The sequence below is a fragment of the Mus caroli genome, chromosome 11, assembly GCF_900094665.2.
Source record: "Mus caroli chromosome 11, CAROLI_EIJ_v1.1, whole genome shotgun sequence".
Taxonomy (NCBI): domain Eukaryota; kingdom Metazoa; phylum Chordata; class Mammalia; order Rodentia; family Muridae; genus Mus; species Mus caroli.
In genome coordinates, this window is record NC_034580.1 from 84,644,254 (window position 1) to 84,663,178 (window position 18,925).

At 41.2% G+C, this 18,925-nt stretch overlaps 1 protein-coding gene across 2 annotated transcripts in view; it reads right to left on the minus strand.

Annotated features, from left to right (window-relative positions):
* Positions 1-5,129: 5,129 nt before the first annotated feature.
* Positions 5,130-18,925, minus strand: part of Ankfn1 (ankyrin repeat and fibronectin type III domain containing 1) — a 309,663-nt gene continuing 295,867 nt past the window's right edge. For both annotated transcript variants that reach the window (XM_021177915.1, XM_029483918.1), the window contains one exon: positions 5,130-7,305. In XM_021177915.1, the coding sequence (XP_021033574.1) occupies positions 6,509-7,305 (797 nt within the window). In that variant the 3' untranslated portion in view covers positions 5,130-6,508. The remainder of the gene's footprint in view (positions 7,306-18,925) is intronic.

Genomic DNA, 18,925 nt, shown 5'->3' on the forward strand with positions numbered 1-18,925 from the left:
GTGGTGTATGTAATATGTATGTGTATATGTGGTTTGTGTAATATGTATGTGTACATGGTATGTGTGTGTAATATGTATATGTCCATGTGTGTGTAATATGTATGTGTACATGTGGTGTGTGTATGTAATATGTATGTCTACACACGTGTGTGTGCATGTGCCCATGCACGTGCACGCGTGGGCACGTGTGTGGAGATGTTCCCTGTATCTGTTTATGCTGGAGAGAATTTCCAATGATCTCTTTATTCTTATTTTGAAAGGATTCAATTCTTTGGCATATTATCAGTACATTGGAAAGTCAGGAGGGTGTGGCCCTGGGTTTTACTTTCTGGGCCCTATAATTAATTAATTAATTAATTAATTAATTTCTGTATTAAATGGAGATAAAAGTTCTTGTCCTGGAGCTGGTGTGATTGCTCAGTTGGCAAATAACTTACTTTGCAAGTATGAGGACCTGAGTGTGGCATCCAAAAAACCAGGCATGGTGGCAGGTACCTGTACCTCACTCCCTCTAGCTGATGTCTAACACCAGTGTCTTCTCTGGCAAGATGACCAGATACAATGGCTAATAAGACAGACCACTATACAGCAAGAATGCCATATACTACTTGAAGAGACATGCACAATGAATTTTGAAATAAAAAAATAAAACAGTTGCAAAGATCTCCTTGTCTTACTAGTCCCTCTAAAAAGGTAATAAATGTTTTTTTTCCTTATGGTTTATTTATTTACTTTATTTTTAATTTAATGTGCATTGGTGTTTTGGCTGCATGTGTGTGCGGATATCAGAACCCCTGAAACTGGAGTTACAGACAGTTGTGAGCTGCCAGGTTGGTGCTGGAAATTGAATCTGAGGCTTTTGAAATGGAAGCCAGTGCTCTTAACCACTGAGCCATCTTCCTAGCCCCAACACTCAGTTTTTTTAATTTGTCCGATTCTTAATTTTTTAATTATTAAAAAGAGTGAATTGCTTGGAACAATATTATCAAAAGGGCTACACATTCATTGGAGGCATATTCCTTACTTAACCAGTAACACTCACAGGCATCCTTTTCCCTTTTATTTTAGGCTAGACTACCCCACGGTATCTCAAGAGTGGGCCCAGAAGAAAGAGCGTATTTAAGAGCAGTGTCATCTATTTGGTTTGAAAAAGAAAGCAAAGCTTTTATTTAAAGGCAGAATTAAGAAAAGTAAGTTGTGGTTTACTTAGAAGGTGATGGTTTACACAGGAAAACAGCACACTTGGCCAGAATCACAAAACCAGCCTTCTGAGGCTGTCAGAGAAGCTGACCACAAACATGCCAATAAAAGATGTATGCGCACGCGCACACATGTGTGTGTTGAAAAGATTTCAGAAAAAGAACCTAAAACAAATGTGATTCAAAGCAGCAAGCTTCCTATTCTTGGAGGCTCAGGAGGACCTTGTGCAGGTTCCTGGGATTGAGGTAATCTCTATAGGGTGTTAGATATGGACAAAATATCAAATCTCAGCCAGAACCACGGGGAAAGGAGGAGCCTTGCAGTGTGGAGGGAGAAGGAGCAGGTGGAGCCCATGGAGATAGAATGGTCATGTAGAATGCACTAGGTGTGTTTAAACATGCATACAAAGGAGGAGGCAGTGAGGTTCCAATAGCTAAGCTGCATCCCCATGTGGGTACTTACCATGGTAATCTGATGCTGTATTTTTCAATAGTTGGCAATATGAAATTAAGGAAGAAGAATTTCCCGATGCCTTCAGTTAATCAAGAGTTAAAACAATGTCCCAAATAATAGCTTACACATTTTTAGTGAGAAGATTTTATAAGCTCAGGTTAAAGTTTTTTTTTTTTTTTTTTTTTTTTTTTTTTTTTTTGTCTTCACTGAGACATGAAAAAAGCGTTAGGTAAACCAACTACTGAGAATTCTATTAGTTTATTATTGAATTGACATTTCTCCACTCTGAAGACAAAGGGTTCACAAACTACCTTTAAAACATCAAAAAAAATTTGTCATGTGAAGAATCAAAAATACTTGTGACTTCTTTATGCTTGACATAGATCTCAACAATATTGGGGCAAAACATCAAGTATATTTAATGCTTATGAGACAAAGTCATTCCCATGGATAACTAGCATTTCTTATGTTGACATGTTTTTCTTGAAAATACAGCGAAGCAGGTAGGAAATTATCAAAAATACTTGCCATTAAAAATTATCCTAATTTTTGTTAATTCCTGACTACTTCCTAAAGAGGCATGCATTTCACCAGTATTGTGTTTGACCAAAAGTAATGGCCATTCACAATATCCATTTGAATGGTTCAAACAGTTTTCAAATGTACATACTATAAAATATTATTGTTCTGAGATTGGAGGTCACATTGAACATGCCACACAGGATTCATTTGCATTATTTACAGAGGTATAAAGCACACAAAATTGTGCAGATAATGTATTGAAGTCTAAGTTTTAACATACACTTAGTTTCATACGAGGCAGTAGGATACAACAAGTTCTGGACCAAGAACAACGAGTAATCAGCCGGGTCACTACGTACACATCAGGCAGGAAGCAACCAAACAATGCGTAATACAATAGCAACGAAATTACTATTTCTATGAAACATCTCACACATTGCAACAGGCCACACACACACACACACACACACACACACACACACACACACACACAGATTCTTTTTCCATTGCAAACATCAAACGGTGCTTATGATCGTATATGTGGATTATCTCCACACATCTGATTTGTCCCCAGGCAAGAAGCAAGACAGAAACTCAGATGACAATAAGTCTCCAGACTTGGCTTTGTAAGTTAGTTATTAGCTAATGGTTCCTATGAGGGTCTAGGCAGACATTCATATGGACTGAAGGGAAAGAAGCAAAGAGGCTACCTAGCAGCAGCTTCACACCACTTGCTACTAAGTTAAATATTGGCTTTTGTTTAAGTCAAAAGTGTTTACAACAACAACAAATCAATAACAAAACAACAAAAACAAACTTTCTATTTTCTTTGCCAAAACAACCCCCTTTAAAAAATTGCATACTCAATTGTTAGGCAAAACTAATTATGCTGCGGAATAACCATTTGACAAATTTATCATCATAGCAGAAGATAACAGTTGAAACACAACTATGACTATTGTGTACAGCGGAAAAAGCAGAGACCTGAAATATGGCAAAATCAGTGCTTCGTAAAAAGTCAATGGATTTTTTTCTCTAAAAATACTTTTTGCTAATGGCAAAGTCCAACACCTCAGAAAAACTCTGAATTAAGATCTTAGAATACGTGTCCAAGCTATACAACATAGTTTTAAATACACTACCCTTGTTGTTTGTAAGGCTGCATGGAAGTTTAGCTTAACAGTCATGAGCCATGTGTTTGGACATCTTAAAAGAAGAGACCAGCAAAGAGCCATTGCCCCCTCCCTCATCTTCCCTTCATACTTATAAAGAGATTCCACTGCATTCCAAACAGTTTGTTTAAAAATTTCCTTAAAGATATACAAGGAAGCCTCAATTTGCTTCAGTGAATCATCTTGGAATCTATTTAGACTTTATGAAATGATACATCTGCTAAGAGTGTTCAGTTGTTAATCCATAACTACCTTCTCTAATTGGTATTTTATCGCTTAATGAGCAGATATGCAAAGATGCACACTTAACTTAGTAAACTAGGAAACCATAGCTAATAGTGTCTACTCACTACTGTGGACATTTCCTGGAGCTAGTGACTTCTATGTGACAGCATCACGGTTCTGAAATGCACTGCAGACCCCTGACAGCTTGAAGTGACACTTGTCTGAGACAACAAATATGTCTTGGATAAAGAGTGGAGAAGGAGAAAATGCCAAAGAGTTGGGGTTTCTGCTGTAATGTCCTAGAGTTGACTTGTAGGGTGGAGCTCACCTTCTGCAGAGTACACGTTGGTATGTCAGGATAACAATGAATGAGAGGTCAGTCTCCTTTTTCACTTGTCTGGCATGATCTCCTGGCAAGGATAGAGTAGGTGTTTGCCAGGTGGCTCCCAGACAAGGTCTCTTTAGGGGAATACAACAAGGCTTCAGTCATTGCTGTTCATAAAGTGCTTTGGAATCCTTCAGGAAAGGGGGCTGGCAGGATATTATTTGTAACTGGCTTCAGTTTTTGAACCAAATGGAACCATTTTCTTCAGTATAATTATTGCTTTGAGCATTAGTGAATGTTCTTAAGTCCGAGTGGAGCTCATCTTTAAGTACCCACTTCTTAAAATAAACCCTTCCCTGGAGTTAATGGTTTTAATTACTGTGTCCCAGGTACCTTCACCAATTAAAGGATGTGATAGCTTGGCCATGGAAGGGGTTGCATTTACATTTACACAAAATAAGTTTCATTTTCCAGCATGTATTCCCCTATGAATAGACATCAGGAGTGCAGTCAGAGACCCCTAGCCAGGCATATGCTGTCTGTCTGTCTGTCTGCAAAAGGCTGCTGCCTCTTCTATATATCCATGAGATGGCATATGGTTACTATGTGGCTAAATTCTTAGATTGTGAGTACTCTGTGGCCTCAGAATGTGTTTCACTCTTGACTCTTTGGTTCTCTAACCAACATAAGATGTGGGAGAGCCACATTCCATGATTTTTAAGTATCTTCATGAAGGATGGGAGATGGATATCTCAGGTTCGAGTAAAGGAGATTGGAAGAACTGGAAAAGAGAGTTTGGATAGGGAAGTTTCCTCAAGAGCCGCTTAGACTGTATTTGAAAAGAGTAGAAGGTCACATTTATCATCTCCAAAATAAAACAACAACAAAAAAATCATAGGTACTCTAAGTTCCCCACGTATCTGTTATCAAAATGTATATGTCATCAAGATGAATCAATACAAAACCGGGAGTTAAAGAACACAGCCATTTTCCCCACAATGCATTCATTTAAAGTGGGTTCACAATTTTTCAAAGTGAGGTCAGGCATGAACCTCTTTCTTTGAACAAATAGGTAATTATTGAGGCTATAACATTACTATTCTACATGGGAATATTGTTAGCAAATAACATTTTCAAGTGAGCTAAGCACGTTCAATTAAGTCTTGCACATTATTCATTCCATGGATGTGCTTCTGTTTCTCATGGAAAATGAAAAATTAACCTAGTAATCCCAATATAAATGAGTAGGTTTTTATTTAATGTGGTTGGGTTTAGTAAGTCAGAATTTGCTGAGCGAATTGAAAGGCCTGTTATGCAGAAAAAGACCATTGAGAATGGCGGGGGACTGATCGGCTCTTGGCTTTCAGAGAACTGTGCCTTTCTTGAATATGCAGTGTGATTTCTGGTTGAGTTTCTCACTTTTGAGAAATTCAGGTGAGAGGCAGTGTGGGGACAGCGGGATCTCAGGTGTTACTGATCACATGCTTGGTGTAAACTATGGGCTGGAAACTTCCCATGTGGCCAATGGGCCAGAGGGCCGTAGGGCAAGGACTCCTGCGAGGAACAGCGTGAAAACGGAGGGAAGCCACCCCAGCCCTGAGCAGTCTTGAGGATGAGGGGTGATGGGTGAATGATGTGCCTCTGGTACTTAGAGGAACCCATCCCTACATCACCGCATCTGCTAGACACTTTCTTCTTCAATAACGGATCAGTTTAATATCATTAATATCATTAATCCACTGCCCTTCTAAATGGTGTGGCCATCGTGGACACATTTAGTTTGCTGTAAAGAAAAGGGACTTTTGTCCTCTTCTCTTCTCCCTTTTTGTTGCTATAATTCAGGCTCTCCCTTAACCCACCCATCCCCTTGCTCCTGGAATACTTTAGTGCTCATTGTCAGGATTGAATGGGATCGGGGAGTGCCTGGAAGGCTGCTTCCTGCCCTATTCTATCTCGGAAAACGGGACTAGAAAGGAAGTGTCCTCTACTTTTGTTTCTGGTATTCTCCACACAACACCCAGTGAAGAAAAACAACCTTTCCAAGACCCACTAAACCAGGATAGACTTGGACCTGGGGAGTCCCCAGGACCTCGCAGTTTAGAATATCCTGGTTTCGTTGACGGAAAACCCAGCACAAGTCTACTTGAATCTTTGCTCTTGAGATGCAACATGGGCTGCAGCTTCTGAAAGTTCAGATTTGAGGGAGTAACTGTTATTCTTAATTTCACCCACTGACCTCCTTCATCAACCACAAACTCACTAAAGAACTCTCGGCCCACGATTGATTATTACCAGAAAATTGCAGAATTAAGTGTCCATGTTGGGCTAGCCTATCTCAGCCCCAGGTGCCATCGAAGGAGTTATGTATTTTGAATCACAGGTCTCAGACTCCATACATTTTCTAGGGTGAGGTGGGTGGGACCCTGGTGGGAACCCTTCCCCTCCTCCTGTCGCCCACTTTGGGAAAAAAAAATGCCTTGTACGTGTAACCTTTAGCTTTCTAACTTTCAATACTTTGAAATAGGTGAGGATACTGAGGGGGCAGGATGGGGCTGTGCTGAAGAAATGCAAGGAATAGCAGGGGACAAATAGATAGCCGGTGTGCGCCACCCTAAAGCATACTACTTAGTATTTCTGAAACTGGAGATGTGGGGTCTGGACTCATCTCGGAACTAGTGGAGCTTGGGAGGCTGCTGCGGCCTGCAGGGGTAGGGCTCAAACTGGTCCAGAGCTTTGGATCCTGGCCTGCGAGTGTGTCGGAATAGGGTTCCACATAGACTCTCTGCAGGGGCCGCCTTGGGTCTTGGAGGCAGCTCTTCCTTTCCTCTGGGAGGCTGGCTGCATGGGCCAGAGGCAGGCCTCGGGGCCCATCCACCACAGGTCCAGGCCCCTCTGCCTCCCCAGGATCTTCAGCCAGGCCACAGGCCTGAGACAGGTGCTGGGTGTAAACACCTTCGGAGAGTGACAGCGACTGCGTCTCGCTGTGCATGCGCAGCCAGCGGTGGTGGCGGCTGAAGCCACCATAGTGCTGGTGCTTGCCTGGCTTCCGCTTTCCCAAGAAGCCCAGTGGTGGCCGTGTGCCTGGCACCATCTTGGCATGGTTCTTGGGTGCCAAGCCCGTGAGGGTCAGGCTGTGGAGAAACTCGACACATGAGTGGTCGGTGTCAGGACCCTGCACTGGGCCCTGAGGGTCCTGGCCAGGTCCCATGGAGGCCTTCATGTCATGCACCTGTAGGACATCTGGGGCGCTGCCACTGAGGCCGCTGAGGGCCTGCTGGGCAATGTCATGTGATGACAGGTAAACCAGGTCCAGGTCTCGTGGGCTCAGGGCATCGCTGGAGTCATAGTCACTGTCTGTGGGGAGGAAGACTTCCGAGCAGCCTTCTTCATCCGAGCAGGGCTGTGACTCTGCAAAGCCGGGGACAGATGTTAGAGAGAAAATGACTGTTAGTGACTGGCTTATTCATAGGCTTAGGTAGGTGCAACCCTTGCTTGGAAAAGCACTCAACTTTGTTCTTTGGTCACATTTCGAAATTCTTAAGATGTGGACCGAGAGCCGCACATTTTTACGGAGCACGGGACTCTGCAGCTTATGTAGGAAGCTCTCATCTTAGTTGAAAGGGAAAGGAAATCCTGGCTAGGTCAGGTCTGGACAGTAGTTGTGGGGGGCATTCCCTCGTTCCCCACACATTCATTCAATGGTTCTTTTCTGGTATCTGTCTTTAGAGAGGATGAAGAGGAATCAAAGCTGGCTGTTATTGATGCTCTGTTCTGGTTTCCAGAGGCAAGTTTTACATTTGACAAAATAGCAGGAATTTAAAAAGGGGAGGGAAGGAGACATTGGTGGCAGAAGATGCGAAATCTAGTTTCAAATCTTAGTTGCCCTGGACCTCTTTCTGTGACCTTGGAAAAATTACTTCTTTGAACTTCAGTTTCTTTATCTGTAAGTGATGATGATATTGGAACTTACTTGGGAAGACTAAAAGCTAGTGATTATAAATATAAACATTCAATATATTGACAATTTTTAAAAAGAAAAAAGACCAAAAGAAGAAAGAGACAACAAAAAGTGAGGCAGAAACCATCTCAAGGTATACATAATAGACTTGAGTGAGCTAAAAATTGGTTCTATATTTGTCATTTCATGCAATAGCTGTTGGTATCTTTTTCCTCAATGATGTCATACATTTTTGATGGCAAGTGATGTCTAATGTCCATTGGGTTTCCCATAGTGACAAACCCACAGTAGCTGCTTGGTGAATAATGTACATGTTAATTCTGAAAACATTTTACAAAGCATTTATGTCAAATATATGGATCACCTCTTTCTAAGTGTATGTCTTGGCTAGAAAGGCCTTGGCATACAGACTTACAAATATATTGCTTTCTAATATTCTGGGATTTGTTTACTGAATTTAACCATATGGAATTTATTTCTATATATGGAGTGTGTAATAAATAAGACTCCTATTTATTTTTCTGAAAGGATAGCCAATTTTCACAGCACTATATATTGAATAGTCTATTTCTTAAAAAACACTGGAAATTTAAAGTAATTCTAATAAAAAATTTTCATGGTATTTTAAAATAGAATTCAATAAATTGTTTTGAAAATTTGTCTAGAAGAGATTTCTGAGAATAATCAACTTAAAAAAGATACAATAGGGAAGAGATGGCTAACTACATAAAACAGACTATAGAGCTTTGGTCATTCAAACTTTACAGTGTTAGTATATAAACGGATGGGTAGATATGTAGAATATAAAAAAGCCTGAAAGCAGCTATAAATTTGTGATAATATGGCAAACATAACATTTCAAATTAGAGAGTGAAATAGGTTATCCAATATTGAGTGCTGCAACAATTGACTATCCTTTTAGTAAAATAAATAAGAGTCCTACCACATTCTATCCATAGAGATAAATTCCATATGTTAAATATAATTATAAAATCCCAGAATATTAGAAAATAATGTATTGCCAATTTTGTGTGAGGGGGGTTTTTTGAAATAAGACACACCCTAGAACTCTAGAGAAGTGGCTGATGAGTTTGACATAAGTGCTTTATAAAACAAACGACACTATAAGCAAAGATAGTAAGTAGTAGGTTGTAAGAAAGAATAATAGCATTGTAACAAAACGTTAGAATCTACCTTGTATAAAGCACTGTAAGTCAGAAGACAATGAAAGAGCAAAAGATAAGGACCAACGCTTGGGAAGAGAAACTTGTACAAATGGCTAACTCACACATTACTGTGCTAGCTTCAATTCAGGTAGCAGTTCATAGAGCAGAGCTGAACAAAGAGGCAGTTTTCCCCATCAGATGACAGAGAGGAAGGGGGAGGAGGAGGGGGAGGGGGAGGGGAGACTGTGTGTAATTTATGTGTGGGAAATAATCAAGACCTCTCATTAGAATGATGAGGAATCTAAATTGGTTCAGTTCTTTGGGCTGAAATTTGGCAGAATCTGGGAAAAACATGTATACCATTTATCCTCACAAGTCTTTTTCTTTCAGCTATCTGTTTGAGAAATTGTCACCACGTGCACATGGAGGCGTTTTAGAAGTTGTTTACTGCAGCATGATTTATAGCAGTGAAAAACTAGACATCATCTTGTGGTTGAGGATGCTGTCAAAGGAAGACTTACAGGCACAGAAGCGCCAAGAAAAGGAAAACAGTTTACTTGTAGACTTCTGCAAGGGAGTCCATACTCAGGATCCACTTACTGAGATTACAAAATACAACAGGAATTAACAAAACAAAACCACAGGGTTACCCTGTTAGGCTGTTCTTGGTGGAAAGTTGGATGTGGCTATTACAAGAGTACTGAGAAATACAAAGGTAAAGTTGATTTTGTTAAGGAGTCAAGATCAGGACTCTTAGCTACCTGGAATTTTTTCCATTTCCCCTCTCCCAACACTTATTTGCTTATTTCACACTTTTGGTGTGTGTGTGTGTGCTCGCAAGCTCTGACTCCCACCCTAACTAGAGGTGACTTGTAGACCTACTAGTAAGCTAGGTGCATTAAATGCTATTTGAGTGTACTGGCTGGTTTTGTGCGTTAACTTGATACAGGCTGGAGTTATCACAGAGAAAAGAGCTTCCCTTGATGAAATGACTCCATAAAATCCAGCTGTAGGGCATTTTCTCAATTAGTGATCATGGATGGGAGGGCCCATTGTGGGTGGTGCCATCCCTGGGCTGGCAGTCCTGGGTTCTATAAGAAAGCAAGCTGATCACACCAGGAGAAACAAGCCAGTAAGTAACATCCCTCCATAGCCTCTGTATCAGTTCCTGCCTCCAAGTTCCTGCCCTGTGTGAGTTCCTGTCCTGATTTCCTTTGGTGATGAACAGCAATGTGGAAGTGTAAGCTGAATAAACCCTCTTCTCCCCAACTTGCTTCTTGGTCATCATGTTTGTGCAGGAATAGAAACCCTCACTAAGACATTTTTTGTTTGTTTGTTTGTTTGTTTATGATGGGCTTATTGGAACCTAACTCCACCAAAGGCTGTGGAACATTTGAACTTGGTACTCAAGTGAACCTAAAAGTTCTAAGAAGCCAGGGAGTTTCCTGTTTTGGCGGAAGTATGAGGCAAGTTGTATGCGTTCACAGGGCTGTGGCAGAGCATAGCCTTCATAAAACGAGTATAGCAAATCAGATGCAGGTTTAGAGGAGAAAAGAGATAACGTTTTATGGGGATAAAGTTAATAAACCACCTTTTACTTATTTTCTTCCCTCAATGTATATTCCTTTTCTATATTAATTTATTTCTTTATCTACTATCTAACAGTGATCCAAGGCAGGCTTTTTGTAATTGATATCCCTGGAATGAAGACAGGATTATAAATGGGAAAGATGAAAACAGTACAAACAAATCCATCTAAGAATATGGGGAGCATCGCTTCTCAGCCTTTTGGTTAAGATCAAGTGTAGAATATGGGGAGCAGGAACATAATCGGGAGGTCTGAGGCCACAATGGAAGGGTCAATACTGAGGTCGCACACTTACAAGGGTTTTCTTTTCTTTTTCTTTTTTTTTTTTTAAATTAAGTGTTGTTTGTACACAAATGTTCATAGTAGCCTTTTTGGTAGTAAAAACTATAAACTTCCATTATGTCCTTCAATGAATGAATGAATGGCTAAATTGTGGCACACACCCATAATATGGAATACTTTTTAATCAGTTAAAAAAAACAAGAATTCCATATGTGTGATGTTTTTGCTAGAACACAGAGATGAAGAACAGACTGTAGGTCACCAAGGGGGGCAGTGCTAGGAGAGCAATGAGGCCATGAAAGGCTAACACAGAGAGTTTTCTTTTTTGTCATAGGGTTACATTAGAATATTGTGATCGTGGTGGGAGTTACCCACTGCCAACTCTGTGACAGAACTGTGTCATGTCACACATGCGAGGCTATCTCATGTGCGGATACATACACATTGCAGTGAGCACTTGTGTAACAGCTGAAATCTAGACCTGCTGTGTGGGTTATATCCATTTTCTTTTTCTGATAATGTCTAAGTGATGTGTTAAATGTTAATATGGGGGTTGGGGGAAGGAGACACAAGAGCTTTCTGCGATTTTGTGTGTATAAGTGTTTCAAAACATAATTTTAAGAGACTGTAGTTTGAAAAGCAGGTGGAACCAGAGAGGATGGGATGTTTAGGTAAGAAGCTAGCTCTAAGTTGTATAGCCCATGAGTAATTATTGGAAGGTTTTGAAGAGCGGACAAGATGAGAAGAGGGATGTAGGGTAGTTATATATTAGGTGAAGTGTGAGAGAACAATGAGGAAGGGAGAGCAGAGAGGGCAGCTAGCGAGAGAGGTCTAGGCTGTATATTTCCTCAGTTTTTCTTCTTCATGTTGTGGTGCTGAACAGTAGCAGAGTTTGTATGGAGGAAGAAGGCTTGCAGGAAAGCCACTCTAAGATGTTTATTGAACATGAGTTTATGCCTGATGGCTAGGGACTCTGCTTTTAAACATCTAATAGGCTGTGAGTCAGACAACAAATAAGTCAGAACTTATGCACTCTAGAATGCAAAGTCCTGTGAACAAAATGATATTGGCTTTTAGCGAGTGAGTGACCTGGGAGGGAGATTTTTTTTTTTTGGTTAGATGGTCAGGGCCTGCATCTCTCTGCATCTATGTGTGAATCTGCATGAGATCTTGGTGGTCAGGGGAGTTCTAGGGAAGAGTGTCCCAGACAAATAGGAGGACATTTGCGATGCCTGCATTCATGATGTAGACATGATAAACCAGGAAAACTAGTTAGTTATATTGCAGCCCTAGCTTAGGTCGGGCAGCAGGGAGGATGGTGAATTTCACCTGGGACAAGTTGAGTTTGAGGAGATGGCAAGAGTATCCAGGAGACTAACTGGGGGCATGCTGTGGTAGAAAGGTTGAGGGAAGGTGCAGGTGGGTGTGTGGAAGGAAGCCCTGCTGGAGAGGGGGCTGTTGAAGATGAGGGTTGATGAAGCTGTTGACTATAAAGGGGGGTGGGTCAGGGTTGGGAGAATCACTATTAGTGTTGGTGCTTTCAGAGATGGAAGAAGACATTGTTCTCAGATACAAATGATTATGAAAGAAGACAATAAATGTAAAGAGATTGTGTGTGTGTGTGTGTGTGCATGTGGATGTGTTAAAAGGAGAGGATAGAATAAAGGCTTAAACGGAATGATTTTCCTCTTTGTCTTTTTAAATTTTTTTTTTTTTTTGGATGCTGGGGATTGAACATGGAATCTTGTACATATTAGGCAAGCTGTATCCTCAGCCAAGGTTTTTTGTTTGTTTGTTTTGTTTTGTTTGTTTTTTGTTTTTTAAAGTTTAGACATTTCTCTCTCTGATCTTTAATAGGGGAAAATCAGGCACTGAAAAAACCAGGAACCTATGATTGTCACCCCTTTGTGATGATGGCTAGGATAGGTGCCTTAGGAGTCGGAAGAGAGGTTAACTGAAGAGCTGAAACTGGGTTTGAAATCGGACTTTTGGTATAGCATTGGAAATGTAAATGAGCTAAATACCTAATAAAAAAATGGAAAAAAATTAGAATAATAATAATAATAATAATAATAATAAAGAAATCAGATCCATGCAAAGAATTAGTAATTGGCTTTAGTTGAATTTCCCTCCCAACCTCTCCGGTTAGTGGAGCTGTCTTGATGCGCTTGTTTATATCTCAGTACTGTTAACACTACCTGGCATTGCCTCACCGCGAGTCATCTATAACGCCAAGACGCTGAACAGCATTATCGAGTGCTTGCTTTGTCCTCATTTTGCCAATGAAAATACTGAAGCTTAAGCTTATTAAAATTTTGCATCTTATATAGCTGATTAACTGCAAGAATCGGTACCCAGATATAGATTCATACATCTCCAGAGACTGATATCCACCTGAGAATTCCCCTTGGTTTCCTCTGGATGCATTCTGGTGGCAGGGATCTGGTTCATCTAAGTGACCGACACAGAATTATATTAGTTAAGTCCCTGGCAAGGGAGCCTAGGCTTTGGACTTGGGTTCCCTGGCAGGGCTATAGCAAATTCAGCCCTTTAGAGAATAAAGGTGTGTCTCCCATAGCTCTGGAAGGCCAAGTTCAAACTTAGCATGTTAGGAGGACCACATTCCCTCTGGCAGATCTTAATGAGGAAATACCAGCTCCTTGCTTCTTCTGGATTCTGGTAGTGTTCTTTTACATTTTTTATTGTCTCAGAGCTTTTCTTCAATGTTTGTTGTCTTCTGTTTCATATGAAGACTCTTGATATTGGGTTAAGGGCCCAGATAATTCAGAATGATCTCATCTTAATATCATTAGTTGTATCTGCAAGATATATATTTTTTTAATGAATATGACCACAATTCCAGGCTGCAAAGGTTAACACTTGGACATATTTTTGGGGTGTGGCAGTTTCATGATTCAATCCACTAGAAACATACAGTAAAATACCTGTAACAAGGGGTACTTCCTGAGGAGCCTTTCAGTGTCTTTCTCCTTCTAGTTAATGATTTGAGTACCCGACTACAGCAATTTGTGCTTAAAAAAGACTTATTTATTATTTTCTATGTACGTGCATGCAGGTGCTGGTTGAGGATAGAAAAGGGCATTGGATTCCTGGGAGCTGAAGGGTTAGGTTATGAGCCAGCTTAGGTGGGTGCTGGGGACTGAATTCTGGTTCCCTGCAAGAGCGCTGAGTGCTACTGAGGCACCTCGCCAGCCTCCAAGTTTGCAAATAGAAAGTTATTGTTTAGAGAAGGCGAAGAGTATAGAATGTAACTTCAGAGAAGCCGATGTGAATTGCCAGTCATGGGCCATATTTGAAGATCTGGTCTCTAGGGAGTGCCCGTACCAGCTTCCCCAGGTGGCATTCGTTGCTCAGTTCTCTCAGCTTTCTGAGGATTTTATTTATATCTGTGTTACTGCACATTATTGTTTCATTATAAACAATCCACTCTCTCATATTTCTCTCCTTCTTTGGACTGTAGACTCTATAGAGCGCATGTACATCATCTTCCTTATCTCTGTTTAGTAAAGTTCTAACTTTAGTGAGCCAAGGAATGAGAGGAACAAGGTAAACAAAAGGGTACATCGAATCTTCCGCATGTCCCAGGTCCTCTAATCGGAACATGGGCATTGAGAAGAGCACGGGCTCTAGCCATCATCAGACTGTGTCTGATCACCCTTGCATTAGCCTCTTGTGTGGGAAGTACCCTGAGCTGTAGTGAAATGAATATGTGTGGAAATCTGGGCGTACAAAGAGGAGTGAGGCTGATTGTTTCTGAAAAGCAGCACTCCAGAAACAACGTGGAAAGATCTAATTTACCTGGCTTGCCATAGACATTCACGACGACAACCGCTCGTATCATTTCTATATCATTGGTGACATCAGAACCAGGAATCCACCCCACATATGCAGAAAGAACAGTTGATAAACTTGGCTAAAGGCTTTGTCTTGTTTCTTATTGTGGATACAGTTCTAAACAAATTACTTAGCTTGCCTGAACCCTGTCTGTAGCATAGCGGCTGTTAGGATGCTTACCCTCCATGGGTGTTATGCAGATTAAATAGACTTTAAAAGTCACTTTTAAGTATCCTATGGACAGAAGGTCTGAGGAATGAAGATGCTTACTTAAGACTGTAAATGAATATTCAAATGTACTTCAGGACTTTGCTGAGAGGATTCTTTGGATGGTCAGGAAGAGCAATGCTTTCCTTTATGGTGTTCAACACCGTATTTAATAACTAGATTAAATAGTGAGTTAGTAATAATTTACTATATGACTTCTACAGCATGATAGGTAAGAAGTAAATCAAGAGAAGACTTAGTTGTAACTGCTGTGACCCAGGAAGGAGGTGTGAAAGAGCCAGAGAATGGAGTCTTAAGGATCTTGTTGGTCCAGGACTCTGCCCTTAGGAAACGCTATTCTGGTAGGATTGGATCTTAATATTTGACTCACATGACTGTTGGGTTATTTATTAGAAGACAAAATGGAACCTCTTACTTAGAGTGGTAGAGCCCTCCGAGAGCAGGCTCAGAGAGTCTCCAGGACATCCAGGAGAATTTCTAAGGATTAAGGCCACTGCTACTTCCTCTCCTCCAGGAAGAGAATACAGAGGGCAGTTTCCCTCCCCAGATCCAGGCCATGTGCTCCCAGTATTAATCATGGTGGACACCCTTCCAAGCTTATGTTACCCAGTCTGGTGGTGCTCCCCGCTTTCTCTTGGAGGGCACTGGGCACTGGGCGGGCCAGCATTGGGAGAATCTGAGCTTCCTCTCTGACCTGGGAGGAGCTGGATAAAGGTCTAACCATACTATTAGTGCTGGAGTAGGAAGCTTGGTTTTCCTGCTGCTGTGATGGATGTTGCAACTCCTGGTCTCTGGGGGTAAGGCCAACAACAGCACAGTGGAGTTGCTGTGGGTCTTGAGAGTGTATGGGGAGATGACATTTCTGGAGAGAATCGTTAGTTTAAAGTTACTGCTTTTTTCCTTAACAGTGGGAGGTAGTAGTGTTGTTAATGGTCAGACAGAAAGAAAGGGACAGAAGGTCAGATTTCCCTAAGTTCTACATCCACAGGGAATATAGCACTCTTCATATACATGCATATGCATGTATGTGCCTTACTGGACCTATTTCCATGTGTTTAATAGAACTGAAATAATTTATAAGTTAAAAAAAAGTATTGACTTATCAAGCCTTAGGTAGTTTTGTTCATTTTATTTATTTATTTTTTTTAATTTTCCAAGAGAAAGAGTGCCTCAAGGGACCATCTGGTTTATGCCATATTGTTCCTGACCTCTTTTGGGGAAAGGTTATCAGGAGGTTTCACATTTGGAAGAATGGGATGATCTTTAAAGACATTTGAAGAAAACAACAATGACCTTCCCTCCATTGCTTCACCCATGCGTCATGAGGAGAAGCCATCAGTGTTGGGGAAAAAAATATTGCTTCCTGTGACACTGTCCCCACAGAAAGTGGGTGGGAGAGAATGCCCATGGGATGGAGCAAATTTCCCTCCCCTTGCTGTGGACTGCCTTTTTTTTGGAGCCAACATTCCGCCTTGGGCCCCTTGGGAGATGCTTCATTCTAATCAACTCAGAGGAGTTCTTTCTGTTTTGAAAGCCACCCAGAACTGGGAAGCTAGAGTTCTATTCCCTGTTCTCATGTTAAACAGAGTTGCACAAACAAATCCAACATATTCAACAACTACGACAGAATCTTGGGTTGGCACTGGGGGGTGATGTCTGTGATAGGCTCTCCATTTCCAGCAGGCGCCTTAGAAGTGGAGGGAGTTCACCCACAGAGAATGGAATTGTGCTGAGGACTTTGTGCTGTGAATAACTCAGTTGAGGGGGAGGTTTGTCTCCATTGGGTTTTCCCTATTCAGAAGGGATTGCTGCACAACTCAAACTGCTCACACTTATGAAGAGGACACGATACGAGGCAGATCCCATTGCTCTGAATAGAATCTGTTCTTTAGTTTTTGGTGGAGCTAAGACAGTGTTTTCCCCTTATGCTCCACAGTGTGTTCTTGTCAATAGGTTCTATTTGCCCTTTGCTGCTTTCCATGTCTCTGTGTTTCACAGCCCAAGGAATTTTGGCTTCAGAGAAATAAATGGACCCTAGAGAGAGTTATGTTTTAAGGAACAGACCGATGATCACTCACATTTTCAGTTAATAATAAAATCCAAACGCAATTGGGCAGATCCTCCCAACAGGGAGTGTGTGTAATCCATCCTTAGGCCAACGTGAGTCTGGCATTTCTAGGGCATAGAGGAGGCCACCCTCATACAGACGAGGAGGAGCCCACTTGGGAGCCCATGGCTAGAAGATTAAACACTGGGAATTCTGGGAACAGAGCAGATGAGCTACGAAGGTGGGAATAGAATTGGAAAGTCTGTTTGTGAGATTCTAGAAATGGTGGAACTGCCTTAGAAGTGGCTTCTAGCCTTGTGTGTCTTTGGTGCTTGCTGCCTTCCTTTCATCGTCTCTTTCACAGCCAAGGCTTTAGAGTGTGTCTTTCTGGTCCTACTTTGTCCCCTCCCATTTACCCCTGGTCTAGTGATGTGTCTTCCTCTTTTCCTTCACAAACTGTTCTCGTCAAGGCTATTGATGGCTTCCTTGTTGAAAAGATCAGAGGAACAGCAAGTGTAGAGTTGCTTTATTTAACTTTTTCCCACCCTTTGACCCACTGTCATTTTTGTGGCACTGTTTTCTGCTTTGTTTTGTTTTTTTTTCTTTTAAATATCTTGTCCCTGGTTGTTTCTTCTTAATCCAAGACATCCTGTTGATTCATGCCATGGGTGCCTTCCATAGGGTTTCTCTCCATGGCTTACATATACTTTCTAGGGGATCTTATGCATTTTTATAGTTTCAGATACAATTCATGGGCCAACAGCATCTTGAATCTGTATTATTAACTCGATTGTCTTTCCAGTGTGGTAGACAGCTCCATATTGTGCTTTTTTTTCCATAATGTTTATTTTTGTGGAAATATTCAAAGCTATTCATATTTAATATGCCCAGTTATTGCTTATTTTTTCTCCTGTCTCTCTTCTTTCTATTTTTCCTTTTTTTTTTTTGAGGTAAATAGCATCATGAAACCTTAAAGCATCTAATCCAGAAAATTTAGCTTCTTTTTTATTATCTTCCTAAACTCTCTGCTTTTCATATTCGCCCTGCATGTTTTCTTCATACAATGGTGAGATTTAATTTTAAGAGAAATTCAGATCGCATTGATTCTTGCTTATGGTTTCTAGTGCCTTTCTGTCACAAGCTGAGAAAATCCAAACTTGGTGGTGGGACCTTCAGCATCCTATCTGGGATGGCTTTCCAGGGGCCAGCCCATCTCTTACTATCTATCCTTTTACCCAAGCTGGCCCAGGTACTCCACCTTTGTTCCAACCCACCTTGAAGCCTTTTGCTATTTTGCTGTTTAGGAAACTCCAACTCCAGATTTTTGCCTTGTCCTGTGGTGGGTTAAGATATCACTGTCTCTGGTGGGTCTCTGCCAAGCATCCTAGAATTCACCATCTTCCGTCTGCCCTCATCACAGTTGTTTTGAATCATACACTAGAGTTTTAATGGTCTGCTATTCTATTTCTATTTTCCTTGCCATCCCTTCTAGACTAAATTCCATAAGAGTGGTGACTTGACTCTTTTTTTGCTATCTCCCGATTACTCAAAACAGTGTCTGGCACATGGTAGGCAACTGATGTGTATTTTTATATGGATATTAAGAACGAACAGCCAGCATCCTGACCGTTAGCTGGACTGACTGCAGTTGCTGAAGTACAGCCCAGAACAATCCACTTTCTCTGCCCACATCACTCTCTTTCCTCTTCTGCACATCTTCTGCTTGCTCTGTACTGGCTCCTGCTTGATCTCAAGAGCATATGGGTTAATGCCACCAATCTCCTTTGTAACCCTAGACAGTCACAGAGTTCTTTCTCTCTTCCTTTCCTTTCCTTTCCTTTCCTTTCCTTTCCTTTCCTTTCCTTTCCTTTCCTTTCCTTTCCTTTCCTTTCCTTTCCTTTCCT